This window comes from Anser anser (genome assembly GCF_964211835.1).
Source record: "Anser anser genome assembly, chromosome: 8".
NCBI lineage: Eukaryota > Metazoa > Chordata > Aves > Anseriformes > Anatidae > Anser > Anser anser.
The window spans coordinates 4,010,134-4,025,382 of NC_139728.1; the positions used below are offsets into that span (position 1 = coordinate 4,010,134).

Here is a 15,249-nt window from a genome sequence, read left to right on the forward strand (position 1 = left end):
CCTTGCACTCTGACAGGACATCCTCTAAGTCTAATATGTTATTAACAAGTGAGTCAAAGCAAGATCCCATTACACTAGCAATGTGTAAACACAGAAAACTGACAATAAACATTTTGGATTTCTTCTACCTTGAATTCAGTACATTTTTCTGAGCCTTTATTATTAATCTCTGAAATAAAAGTATTCTTAAGACAGTTCAGATCTATTTAGACTGTGGGCGATCCCTTTCTTTCAGGGCAAGGTGATAAAAATCATGTTGTTGAAAGATTGATAAAATAGTTGTTAACGTTCAGATACAGGCTTTATTTTATTTTATTTTACTTTATTTTACTATTTTACTTTATTTTACTTTATTTTATTTTACTTTATTTTACTTTAATTTTATTGTTCTATGCACATTTTGCAAGAGTACAATACCAGTTCCACTTTATGTACCGTGGCATTTCGGGAATTCTTGGCAACACAATAAAGAAAAAAATGGCTGCAGAAAGAAACAGATTGATGAAACTTGTCAGAACCACAAGATGGCAATACTGTTTTAAATATAAAGCTTACAGAACTAAAACAATAGTGTTATGACCATTCATAACAGATAGAATGCATAACGCTTTTTTACAACTACAGTGCAATATGGGTGTTTTCAAGGAAGATAATCACAAGTTAGTGGTGTCCACAGGCTTTGTTTTGATTCTCTTTTAACAAGTACTGTAGAACAGGTTCTTGTTCAATATCTTGGCTCAAACTCCAGTGGAACTGTGCTGCTGGATTTCAACACAAAACCTATAAAAGATAAGAATGAACAAACTGCAATCGGTGAACATATTGCACACTCATTTTCTCTTTCATGTCCCCAGTTGTGGGAGATGAGAAGTTTGAGGCCGTTAAATAGTGTCTGGCAGCTATTTTTGTTGATCAGCTCTCACGTTAATAATTACGGCCACTTTCCGGCAGCAGAAAGAGAGCAGATGCAGGAAGCTGCTGCAGCATTGCTTCATCAATATAAAATGTGTGGCATACAAAAGGTGCCAGTCAGAGCAAGCACATCAAAGAATCCTATATAGGGTACACATTGTATTCTCATTTCTAGGGCACTGCCTAGCTATGTTATTAATTACTTAATGATATTATCTGTTGGGATAAAAAAATAAAAAATAAAAAAGAGAAGAATTACACCAAAACAAATTACTTATGCAGCAGCAGCTCATAAAAGGTAGGTGGTGAGCCTTACCAGTAATGAGTGAGAGCTAAATGGTCCCATAGCCAGGCAAAAAGATTTTCCAAAAATATATGAGCTCATTGAGAAATGCACATAAATACACATATGCATGATCACACAGCACTAAAAGGAATGTTGGAAAAATTATCAGGAAACTCAATTCCATGAAGATACATACTGATGAAAAGAAAATCTAGTCTTGTCTGCGCACTGTATAATGGCCAGAGGAGTCCTACACACACGCACGCCTCTGAAATTATGAGGAAAATCCCTTTTAGCAGGCAAGCACTTCACTGTTTACGTCCCCGTCTCATACAGGACTTTGCTGGTGGGATGGCAGCTGCAGGCTGCAGAAATGATTTGCATGCTAAAGGTCTGTCATGGAACTGTAAGAAGTTTGTGTTAGTTTACCAACTGCCATGACAAATTCAGTATATCTATTTACACTCACAGATGCAAATAACTACACAAATTGCTAGTTCAGAACCTCTTTCAAAATACTTTTTTCAGTAACATGAATACAGTGATTCTGTCTACGAAGAGAAATGTTATTATATTTAACCACGGGGTATATCTTTTTCCTTGATACATACATACTATAGCATGTAACTCCCATAAACTCTAAAGGGGTATAGACTTCAGAAACAATGAAGTAGAACATACCCTGAGAAAAAAGAAAACAGTGTCTTTGGATGCTTATGAACAGCTACTGTTTATATTAATGTAAGAATGCAGTTCTTAGCTCCACATACGGCCATTTCTACTGGAACTGAGATGCTGAGCCCAGTTCTCATGGAAAAGTCTTACAGAATTTCTAGGAAATAGTAACTCCTAAGAAAATGTTTTAAACCAAACTATTTCAAACCAAAAACTTATTAGACAATGAGATACCTACTGTATAATACATAAGTAATTTAAAAATAACCAACAGCAAGTATCTATTTCTATAGGTCTCATCAATCTCATATCCTGAATTGCACAGTCTCTTGCAACTGGAAATCTTTTCAACGTGTTGACATAAAGTGGCAGATGGATCCACGGTTTCTACCCGCTGCTCACCTAAACATTTAGGCATTATGGATGTACAGCTCAGGCATGACTTTTAGGCTAGATTGTTATGAGTGGTTATCATCAGCAGATATTAACATCTACTCTCTATGACAGCAAAAACTTCACATTGACCTCAATGTAACTTCTCTGTCTCAATTCGAGTTTTCCTGAGAAAGAAGTAACATTTCCCCACTGAAGTATTAGAAATAGATTTTTCTCCTAAATGTCTATAATTTAGGTTAGGCATTCTCACATAACTGCAAGTTTGCTTGTCATATGGGGACTTCTACCTTTACAGCTGATTAGGCAAAGAGCATCTTAGCTACTTTCCAACTCAGATTTTCAATTTGTATTCAATGAAATACAACGAAGGTTATGTATGCAGTCAGCTGAAAACATCAAGCCCTTAGTATCAAGTACATGGAAAACTGTATGGCCTTTGTACTTAAAAACAACATTTCATGATTTACCTTAATAAGCCATAACTGCTACAGGTCAGCATGTAAAAAAGTCCAATGACTAAGGGGAGATTTGGAAGCTCAGAACAGGAAAGAATTTACCAGATACTTTGCAGTATTTTCTTCTGCAAAGACTATGGGCCAGACTGTGTATAGTAGTCTTCAAAAATCACAAGTAAACACACTAAAACAATATAGTAATGTGTGATACTATTTTGTAATTCTGCACTGTGACATTATCCAGCTCTCCTAAAGATCAGAACCTCTTTGCTGCAATTTTGGTAGCATATCAGTGTGGGAAGAAAGCATGAATAAATAACAAAGTGACCTGTAGACTAATATGCTCCCAAGTTCCAAAGTATATTCAAGTATATATTTTAAGATGGCATGCCATTAAAATAAAAATTTAATAAACAGAAGCAACAAAAAGCAACATACTTCATTTCACATTAAATGCATCTAGGTGACTTGTCACTCTGCCATACCTTATCAGAGGATGACATAGGGAACATGCCACAGGACCAAAAGACAACAGCTGTGCTGTAAATTGCCTTGACTGTGAGCACTGGATCTGCTGTTCCAGCGAAGAAGCATGGCCCATTTTGCCTAATGTTCTGCCTTTGAAAGTGGACAGCTTCTATAGAAAGTGCAAGAAAAAGACGTAAGGGAAAATTCTGGGATGACTGCTTTAGATGCGATTGATTGCTTACTTAGCTCAAAGAGTGGCTCATTTATGCCTCCAAGCATGAGGTTTTCTTGCCTTTTCATTCTTTAGCCTCCTTTAAATATAACACAGATGATTCCTTCCCAATATATTCAGGTTAAAGACTCCTTCCTACAGCAAAAACTCTCTCTTACAGTTTTTATTTGCCATTTAAAAGCAACAGTGCTGTCACAGAGATGAGAAGCATGTATTGTTTTTTTTTTTTGTTTGTTTGTTTTGTTTTTTGAGAGGTGGCTGAAGACACACGACCTTGACGAAGACGGTCTGCAGAGAGTGGATGGAGACCAGGAGAAGAATCAGATTGTCTTTGTTTCTGAATGTCTTTCATCCTCTGGAGGTCCCAACACACTGTCTGAAAAACTACTGAAAGTGGAATTGGTTAGTTTTCGCTTTTTGCCCATAGTTAGCCTACAAAGTAATTAATGCAGAAAAGCCCAGCATACTACAGTATCATATCTTTATGCTTACTTTGCAGTCACTTCCTCTGTAGACAAGCCCTTACTATCCAAAACTAATACTGCTAACACACTGAAGGCTTGTGAAATCAACCAACTAGCAACAAGAATCTAAGCTGTTCACAGTAAGTGGTTTTACAGCTGAAATATTATCTGTTAAATCATGCCTTCTGAACATGTTTCTATAGATTTATTCACCCTAATCATTTTAGCAACATATGGCTGAACTCATCTACATTTCTACGGTTCTCTTGTAGAATTTTTTTTTTCAGCTTTTTATGAGACTGCAAGAAGTCTGCAAGTTGTCAAACTCTTTCCTCTGCTACTCAAGTCTATGTTCTGCTTTTCAAAGATTATTCAGTTTTTGAAAGTTTTTCTAGCAAAAGAAAGGCAGCCCTGTGCACAATATAGTCAAACATGCTCTTCTGGCTGCTTTCAACACAGCTGGTGTGGTTACCATTCCCCTCAGAATTAAACCATCCCCTTCCAATGCTTGTATCAATGCCCTGTTAGTCACTCTCTATTTAACTTTGCTGGCATTGCCGTATTTGGAATCTCTCTCCAGCCTATATGCTTCTGCTGCAGAGTATTTAAAACAGTTTTAACACAAGTGTTTTAATTTCTACCTCCCTCCCCTTGGCATCACCCCCCAAATCAGAATGATACAAACTACTAGAATTAGAAAAAGGAAGAATAAATGATAATGACCAGCGAGATGCAGTGAACTGTTCTGCATCCATTGGATAGCACATCTAACTTTAACCTACAAAAATAAAACATATAGATGAGAACAGTTTTCAGTTTTTATTCTTCTTCCTCATCATTCCTGTTCCTCCCGTATTACCCGAACTAAATCCATTCTGGGGATAAAGTCCCCTATAGGGGACTCCATTACAATTTTGCCTCTCATTTGGCATTATGCTTGTGTATCTTTCTCTGGTTCTCTTGCTCTCCTTTTCAGAAAACTGGGAGTCCAACTGTGTAAGAAATGCATTTTTGAAACTCCCAGTAAAGATATAAAAATAAGCAAAAAGGGGTTCAGGCAAAGCTCTAACATCAGCAAGCTTGATGAAAGCGAAAATAGTCTGAGTTGTCATTTTTATTAAAAATTCAGTAGACAGTTATCTTGTAATTTGAACACCTTTGCAAGATAAATTATTTAGTAAGCAAACATTCTAATTTTACGAAAGAAAACAAAGCATTATAAATTTAGTTTCTCAACATGTTATTGAAGTACTGACCAGAAGAGTAAAAGACAGATGGATAAAGTGAGCAGATTTCCCAGCTCTTTGAACACCTAGTACTTACACTGAACAGCCCTACAAAGAGAAGACAGCTTCAAAAGTGTAATGCACATTTGCAAAATGCGTAGTCCAGAGAACACTTCTGACAAAGCTCTCTAGGGGCTATTTTTGTGTTTATAAGCTTTCAGCTGAATTTCTAAGTCAGAAGAGTGGAATATTACATTTAACATAAAGGTTCTCAAGAGCATGGACGCTTAAGCTCAGTCTTAACGATTGCTCCTAGAAACCGTGTGGAAATGGAGAAACCTGCTATGGTGGCTTTACCACCCAGTTTAATAAAACAAAAATTTCATTGCTTCAGATTTATGCTAGGGGAAATAGATTAAAATCTATTTGGAAAATTTAAAGCATCAAAGAGATCTGATATTAAAGCCCTCTTCCTCTTCATTTTTTAAAAGAAAAATGTTATCTCTTTTCAGGAGTTTTAGTTTAGAAATTCACATTAATCATATATTACTGCTTTGTTCCTGTTCTGTGTCAGATGATCTCTCTAAACCCTTCCTGCTTTTGTTAAATATGAACAGAGGAATCCTTACGTCAGATTTATACAATGCTTTTTGGTAATATTTGCTTTACTAGAAGAAAGGGGAGGAAGAAGACAATCCATATGAATAAGAAAGCTATTCTCTTTCTTATTCTTTTCCTAAGGCTCGGGCCTACAGCTTTATAAATAGTGGAGAAGATACAGAGTGCCAGTATAGTATTGTCTCCCACAGAAAACAGATTATTGAGAATATTTCATTTACGGAATGGCAATGTAATATACTTGCATTTGTCTGTAGTCTCATGCATAGAAAGCATGAGAAAATGCTGCTTACATCATCAAAACAAACTCTCATAAAAATTTTATAAGCCAGCAAAGCACAGATGGCTGAAGGCATATGTTAGATCACTATTATAGTTTTATTTGCGTAGGAGGACTTTTTCACCTCAGGTCCTGAAAAGTTTCTCTTAGAACTCCAAATGAGCATGCAAAACAAACTGTGTAGCATCTCTCTCTATAAAAGCACTTTCAGCTGCATGTAAGTACATGCCATCTAAAAATGAGATTGGTAGTGCTGTAGAATAACAAAAACATCCATTATTAATACCTGCTTCTTCTAGTTTCTTCTGTAGTATACTCCTGTTTCAAAGGCCAAACTACAAATCACTGGAGTCAGATTATATTTAAAAAAATAAATAAATAATAGGTTAGCGTGGCATTAGATAAGGACCATTTGTTTTAAAGATTCTTCAGCTTTACTAAAAAAATTAAATCTGTGAGTGAGTTTTTAACTGCTGTTTCACAGCGGGGGGAAAAATATTGAAAAACAAGCTCTTGCTTTACCATTTAGAATTGTTCTTGCACCTTAGCTGTTCTTATGGATTTGCTTGTGCAATTTGTGTTAAACTACAAAAATGTTAAGCCAACCGCTATTTTGTCAGCAAACAATATATGATTTATGTCGTAAATCATAAGAGGAGAAAAAGCTTTAAGCCTGTTCACAAACCAGTCAGGATTCAGGATAAATCAAATTGCAAAATATTACTTTAGGTGCCAAAACTGATCCCCTAAATCTGGGTTTTCATATCTAGATTTAACCAGTAAGTTTCAAATCACTGTTTAAAATTTCTAGGTGGCCTGAATTTAGAGAAAACGTGATTTTCTGTTTGGCTCTTTTGGTCTTCAGGGCTCTCACGTCTGACTCACATGTTGACACATATTTGCATCATACTGGTAGTCCATTGAAAACCTCTGAAATACTACTTCAGCCACGGGTCTTCTTGGGATACAGCTGAGACACACTGCAGTTCCTCACTGTTCCCATGCAACAGTCAACATCGATACACTTTGGATAAAACCTTGTAAAGGACTTTGTTTTTTTTTTAACCAATCTTTAAAGATCCTTAAAACTTCATCTTTTTAGTCTATATGAAATTTCTTCAAGTATTTTACTTCACAAAGTGCTACTAAAAAAAAAAAAGCCAACAAAACACACGCACACACACACACACAAACCAACAAAGCAGAGAAACAGTGGACCCCAAGTACATTACTATTTCTGCTGCTTCTCAGGTTAACAGTATAGGGGTACTTTCAAGGCATAATAATAATAATAAAATCTAACCAGTGCTGAAGCTTTCAGGTATTAATACTAGAAACACCACTTAAACATAGGGCTTGGAAAGCCCAGGTAGTCTGTGACTGCTTTACGCATGTACACATGCATGCACAGACACACTGCATGAAACCAATTGTCCTCTGAAGGATACTAATCACACTAAGTAGTCGCTGTTCTGCCTTTCACAGCTGTAGCAGCTGGAATTTGTCCTTCTGACTAGCATACAGAGCTATGCACACTAACACCTACCACATAGGTTAATGTTTCCTCTAACCTGACAAATTAACAGGTCAAATAAAAAATGTTTTAGATACTGACAATGCCTGAAAATAAGATGTGATTCAAGCAAAGTCACAATTCCTTTTCAGTTCTGAATTGAGATCATTCCCATACCCTGTGCTTATGGGTGTGTGTGGGGGGTGAGTGTGGGAGGGAGCCCCATGGCCATAGTATGGAAAGTGGAGAAGGAGGAGGATGGCAGAGTAGCTTAAGAAGAGTTCCTGTCATATAAATGCTCTATCTTTCCTTTCTGTTATTGACACTAATATGTCTAATGTTCTCCAAAACTCTGAAGATCACTGAAGCCCATCAGACTCTATACAGTGTGTGTGTGTGTGGTAAGGGGGAGGCATGGGGTGTGCTTGTTCGTTCTTTCAACAGCATCTTTCTTTCCAGTGATGCTCAAGACATCATCCTGCTCTGGTAACAGATGTCATGGGCATTTGAACATAGATCATCTTATCTTTAACATAAAAGTAAATGACAAAACCCCAAAAGAAATATCATCATTGCCCTGCCTGCCCACCAACTCCCAGAAACCAGAAAAACAGGACAAATTTCATACCCTGCACAGTCAGCAATTAACACGGTCCTGTGATAAACAATTTCATGTCAGTTTTTATTTCATTTTTTCCTCAAGACGCAGTACACAAGTCTCTGTGGGAAGGACAGTCTGGTGATAAATCGTGTAATACGCTGAATGAATACTCTAATGCATATACTACAGAAAGACCGAACATTTCCTACTATTGCAAATATCGCAAAATCTGGCAAGATGCAAAAAGTCATGTTTCAAAAACATTTGGAAGAAAGACCACAAGGTCTAAATGGCCAAAATATTTCCCACCAGGGCACATCCTTGCAGACTTAAAATCTTCTGCCCCCAGCTTGCTAAAAGCAGTGTTAATGCAACCCCCAGTTGGGACTGAAAAGATAACACACACATATGCCTCTCCTTACTCACTGCAATCGGCCATTAGCTGGTATTTCCATCAGACTCCTTAAATGAAAAATTATAAAGAACTCAGCAAAAATACTCCCTAGATCTTTGCAGATAATATACCCTTACCAGAAATCCATTCTTCTCACTTTAGTGCCAAGCGTCCTAGAAATCTGTTTTGCAGTTCAGCACCGTACTGCCTACAGACTCCCACTGCACAAAGTACTGTTCTGGTAATGTTGCCATCTTGTCTTACCTCCTCTTTCTTTATAAGGACAAGACAAAATATTTCTTGATATTCCTCATTTGTTTACAGAGCTGGAAGTTGCGCGTTTGTTTTCACGCACAACGTTAAGTGTTGAGCATAGTCTGCAAATAGCTTAAGCCTTATGCTAATGTATGGTATAACTGGGTAAGATTAGAACAAGGTGGCTAACGGTATAATTATTCACAAGTGTTTGTGAATGAATTTTCTTTACCTTAAGTTTGCAGTCATTCTGTCCTTGTTTCTAACTGACAGTTGGCTGATGCCCTTTCCTGGTACTTGTGCAGATAGCCCATTTCAGTGCTGTAAACTGAAATTTGTGGATGATCGCCTAATGAGTGAGTGCATGGGAAAAAAAAAACCACAACAAAAACAAACAGACAAACAAAAAAACACACAAACCACTCTTTGGCAGCTCACAGCTAAACAAAACAACATGAACTGCAGATCACACCAAAGATAAAACAATTTTAAAAGCTATTTGGATAATACATTTGAATATTGAATAAATCTGAGAAAAATTGCTATTTCTATATGAATATTTTTTGAGCAGAAATAGGCTGCATGAATTGAACAAAACGTTATTCATGAATTATCTGCTCACAAAGAAAAGGAAAGGAACTTCGTCTTCAAGCTTATCATAGGTAACTTACTGCATTTATGCATTTTCCCTAGCATCTGTCTTCTCTGAGACATCTAACTAGAATCAGATCAACACACAAAAATATGTAAAGCTGTTCTTATGCTTAAATTACTATCCTAGTAAAATGACATTCATTTTAAACTGATAATGGAAACAGAAAACTCAAAGACAAACACATTTTAAGACATGGATAGTTTTTAGCTTAATATTTAGCTGTCAGTTTGGATGACAGCCAACAGAACTCTGGCCTTTTTGGTCCTGACTTTTTACAGATAGAGGTAATTAAAACAAATGAATTAGACTAACCTACTAACAAACATAAGTAAAGCATTCTGATGACTTTTTTTTTTTTTGATAAAGGAAACAATATGCAGTACATATATTGAAAAGGAATTTAAGAAATAGTACAAAATCCATATATTTAAATAATTCCCTGAAATTTTACCTGTATGCCCAAAGCATTATTCTCCTTAATTACCATGGCTTCAGAACAGTATGAATCAATACTGTAGCGATCACCTCTACTCAGTAACTAGGTCACAAACTCATTTACTATTCCAGTAAAGAATTTGCATGGCAGACATTTTCATTCATCTATTATTTCTGTTGCATGGAAAGCACATGAAATTCCTGCTTGCATCATCAGATACAACATCTGAACTCTGATGTACTGAAATGCAGCCTGAAACAAATGAAGGAATTACAAGCTAAGATCACTTGGTGTTCAATGCACTGGTTGATGTTGTCCCCTATAGGATACGTATCAAGTATGACAAGCAAAGTAAATCAGAAGTTTCCAATTTACAAAATAATCTCTTTATGGATTTTGGGGGTAGTCTAGATTATTTGGTTTCCTTATAAATTATCATCTGTGGCAAAGGATGAAATGATTTGTCTTCCTAACTTGCGTAATTATTATTATTATTGCTAAAGTAGCAGGAGCACTACCTGATAGAATGGCAGTTCTGAGAAAAAAAAAAAAAAAGTCTGTGCTCAAAACACCAAATTTGCTCAAAACACCAAATATGGCCTCAAATGAACCTGCTTCAGCTTGTTAACTTGAAAGGGATTCTTTTATCTGGTTGTATAACAGCTGAAAAAAAAATAAATACCAGCAACAGTGAAGTTAGTAATGATATCTAGATACCTAACATATTTCAAAATACAAAGATAAATTTAGATAGTACGATTTTCTAAACTGTATCTAAACAATGCATCTTAGCCATCTCCCAAAAAGTCAGGTGTACTACTTCAGTCTTTTAGATATTTGGTCTTAGATAGTGCCAATACTTTTTACACTGAAAATCCTTTCCTAGTTACTGGGGCCTAGTTTTTAATATCCAGCTTTTAAATAAACCTTGACCTCTAGTAATTTAATAAGTTTAATTAATTTTAAAAATTCCATTGCAAAATCAGTTTGAGAATATGGTTATGTTCACAAGCAGAAAGTTACAGTTGAAACAGTATGTATATATATTCTGCTAGGGAATTTATGCTTTCAGAGACTTTTTTGTTCCAAAATTGAGTTAAAACCACAAAATGAATTGTGAAAAAGTTACAAAGATTTTAATAAAAGGCAAGTTTCTCTGTTAGTAACATTTTACATTGTAATATATTTTTCAAAATATGTATTTCTTTCCCAAGACTTAAATAGATCAGAAGCTTTTCTTTTTGCATTTTCATTCTGAAATACATGAAATATTTCATTTCCTAACACGTCCAATGTTCTTCCCTATATCATTGATATGATCTGTAAAAAAACCTATGCATCTAGACTATGTACCTAAAAACCTCTATCATTAAAAAAATTATGCCAGGCTTCAAATAAATATACCTTAAGAAATGCATAGAAATTACTCTTACCTTTTCTTCTCCATATAGCCACTGTCTTCCAGAGTTCAGCAAGTTTCTCTATTCTCTTTTGATGGGCTGGAATGTTTCTGGCAGGACTAATACTTTTATGCATATATTCTTCATGAATCTAAGGTACATTTTCAGATATAGGTAAATTAATTTTCTACCAAATATGTTTTCTGTATGCAGAAAGCTCTGAAAACCACACACTTACAACACCTGGGTTACATCAGATCCAAATTCTTTCAGAACAGAAATGAAAATCCATGGCTATGTTAGGAATCTAGCTTAACAGGGTATTTGTTGAGTCTAAAACATCCACTGCACTGGTCAGCTACCTGCAAGAGTTTGAAATAATTAAATTTGTCATATTGCAGAAAACTTTCACTGAGCAAATCCCAACTTGCAAAGATAAAAATCTCTGTCTTATCACTTTCTGCTAGTAGAAATTTGTCAATTTCCTAGCCTACAGATATGTGAAAATGAAAAAAAAAAAAAAAAAAAGGAAAACTTTTGGACCTAAGTGACTTCATCAGCATCTCATTTGCCAATCAGCTACTGAGTGCCCTTTCCCAGATGGTGCTCTTGGATTCTCAGTTTTAACTCAGCCTTCTTAGATGTTGTTTAATATATTTGTTGTATCAAATTCAGACTTAGCGAAAGTCAATACTTCTCTCTTTACTTCCCATGTCTTCAGTAGGAATACATGTAGGATAACCAAATTTCAGCTGGGACAATACCTGCAGATGTTATGTTCTGTGTCAACTTGCGAAAACATTACAAACTTTTCCAACAGCTCTTTATTTTTTAGTGGCTTGTTGATGTTTTTGTCTTCTGGAAATGCCATAAAAAAGATTTATCATTAAGAGACATAAAAGAAAATATAAACCTTATATTAGCTGCAATGTTTCAGTTTTAGATATTTCCAGAAAACAAAAATCTAAGGCATAAATTCTAAACAATGAAAGACATATTTGTCTACTTATCCAGTGACACCCAGCATAGTTACAATGAACTTACGATACACAATCAAAATTATTTATATATTTTTCAGTGAATAATACCATATAATGGATAAATGTGAACATTGTACCGTTTATTTCAGATAATTCATTGCCAAGAAGAGTCAGAATCTTACAACTGGTATACTGAGTGTTGATTCTTCACCAAGCTATTGTTAGAAGGTGTAAAATGAGTGCGCCTATATGTGCACACATAGGATGTATCAACACACATTGCCTCATGCGGAGAAAGTGCTTACCTTTCAGATGTTGCTTAGCTTCATCTCTCTGCTCAGCTTCCTTCCTCCACTGTCCTTTTCTCTCCTCTTCCAAGTTAATGTGGCAATTTTATTTGAAGCATGACTGAAAAAAAAAAAGTAAGACTGATTACTATTAGGAAGTTTCCATGAACCAAATTAAACTTTTAATAACGCCTTCATTAACAAGAAGTGTTTGATTCACTCTGGGTCCTTCCCCAGAACAATCAACTCCTTGTAGGAAGATGGGACCTCAGATGAGTATGTGGAAGGACAGTGCAGCAGAGTTGGCCGAAATTTTCTGGGAAGTACTATGATTGTGTGTTTTTTCCCATGGTGGTTCTTACAGGTGGAAACTGACTCCAAAACAAAACAAGAGCACATTAACTCTTTCAAAATCTTATAACACAGTAGCTTGTCATAATAATTCTTTAATTTTCAAGATTTTCTGAAATACTATGAGGTTTTGTACATTAGTATCTTTTATGCTACCATATCTGTAAGATTTCAGTTTCTTAAAATGTGGAAGCTATACAAAGAACTGTAAGGAAAATGATCTGAAGAAATGCAAAGATGCAATGAGTGAGTAGAGGTGAGTAGAGTGTCTACATATGTTAAAAAAATGTAAGAAATGGATTGCAAAAAAAGGAAAAATTATTTTATTTCAAAGCTGAGAAGAGTGTATTTGAGCTATCCAATTACATTTGAAGAGGTAAAAGTGCAATTGGGGCACATGATTAAATAGTAAAAACGTACTTAAAGTGAAAAACAGGCAGTTTTAGAAAAGTATGTACCCTTCTGGGAGGCAGGAAGAGTTGGAAAGGCAGAGAAAAAAAGTTAATAGTAATGCATAACGAAAAATGATTTTACAAAGTTAAGATGTTGAATGTTTTAAGTTAGCTTTAAAAGGCTGATCAAAAGTGTCTACAATGGAGATAAATGCTTTCTCTTTAACTAGCAGCCAACTTGAAAGAGACAGTGAGGACTGAGAGACAAAGGATAAGAAACTACAGATTTATTACAACCAATGTTTTGCTTCTGATTTTGAGTTAGAAGTAAAAATAAAATGTACCAGGAACCATATTTCTTCATGTGATAAAGCTGAAATTTGGAAAGGTTTCAGGTAGATGTATGTATCTGTGCATTTCAGTTAAGATACATAAGAAGAGAAAGACAATTCACTATGCTTTGTATACTCTTGAATTCACATGGACTACTTTTCAAAATATATAGTTTAAAAATATATTATTGTGTTGCTTAAAACTATTTAATTCTCTTTTCTCAGTTCTTTATTCTCAAGGTCATTTAGACTCACAGACACATATTCTGCTGCTTAAAGCTAATTTACTTTTGTTGATTATTCAGCAGTAGAAATCATGTACTTCTCCCAGTGGCATCATCACCATGAATTAATAGCACTGTTCACTGTTATTTTTATTGGAAAAATTGACTTTCAACTATTATGTCTCAGCTAGAGCAATCATACGATATCTTAGGTTATCTTATTCATGCCATATACTAAAAATAACTTGAGTGCTAACCTTAATTGGATGAATATTGTAGGATATAATAAGAGAATACAATGAAACACTATTTCTTTAGATATTTTCCAATATGGGTTTAATTAAACTCACTTTTTTAGTTGTTGTTAACTCTGATTAAGTTGTATGATTCAGTCTTAAGAAAATCTGAAGAGGAGACATTTCTCTGTCCTAGAGGCCCAATTCTGCATTCATTATTTGACACTTCTCTGGTATTCTACCAGAATTTTCAGTGTGTAGGCACAGACGGACCAGGCATTGTAAAGAACAGATAAAGACAAAACAATTTGCCTTTTCTGGGGATGCGGTAACAAGGACTAAGAACATAATGACTGTTGGAGCACAAACCAAGGCACAGCATAGGAATGGGGATGCTGGTGCTCTTGCTGCCATCAGCATATGCTCCCAGTGGTGCCTGGACCTGTCCCTGGCTCTGTCCTGCCTGCAGCCCTGGGGCAGCCCCCGCACGCCTGCTTGGCCCCAGGGCTGGCCTGCCTCAGTGTGCATCAGTGGGACAGAGCTGCCTGGACACACGTGGCCCTGGCCTCTGGGGTCAGGATGGCAAGGGTTCAACCTGACTTTTTCTCGGCTTTCATTAACTGCTGCCTAAAGGGACAAGGAAGATTATTTAGGAGGAAAACAGTGCTATAAAGGAAGTCACACCAGCCCATACGTTTATTTGTGGCACTTAAAAGGGTGGATGGGTCTGATTTCTACCCTCTGCACAGGACAAATTTGCCCTGATGACCCCTTGCCCATTAGTGGTAATGGCTTCTTTCTTGATGTCTCCTGTAGCAAAGTATTCTCGGTTCCTTGCCTCTTGCAAGAGTAACCATGACAAAAGCCAGACTAATGCAATCAACAACCAGGAAAGAAGCAAAACAAGGCAGCTTTCCTTTTCAGCAAAATAAAAACTAGCATTCATTTTTCACCTTACTCTTGGTCTCTTCTTTTTATAAAGCGATCACAAGTTTAAACACAGAGGAAAATTGCTCACAAATCCAATAAAATTTGGAATCTGCAGCTACCAGCAATACCGGGGGATTTCCACCCAATATATTTGCCAACAAATCAATAACAAGAGTAAATCCTTCTGCACTGAGGAAAATCAAATACTCACTAACAGGTACTATCACCTAAATTAATATAATCCCCCAAGT

The 15,249-nt window shown here is 35.9% G+C and overlaps 1 protein-coding gene across 12 annotated transcripts in view; it reads right to left on the reverse strand.

Moving 5' to 3' along the window:
• Positions 1-301: 301 nt before the first annotated feature.
• Positions 302-15,249, reverse strand: part of LOC310903460 (uncharacterized protein) — a 490,104-nt gene continuing 475,156 nt past the window's right edge. For 4 of the 12 annotated variants that reach the window (XR_014587548.1, XR_014587549.1, XR_014587551.1 and 1 more), the window contains 7 exons: positions 12,552-12,654; positions 11,505-11,628; positions 11,300-11,417; positions 9,882-10,118; positions 8,154-9,103; positions 3,210-6,357; positions 302-780 (listed from right to left, as the gene is read on the reverse strand). Coding sequence is in view for 3 of the 12 variants with exons in the window: in XM_083846778.1 (XP_083702904.1) it covers positions 769-780; positions 3,210-3,361; positions 3,698-3,811; positions 11,300-11,402 (381 nt within the window). In the remaining 9 variants the exon portion in view is untranslated. The other 8 variants (XR_014587545.1, XR_014587546.1, XR_014587550.1 and 5 more) reach the window with 8 other exon arrangements.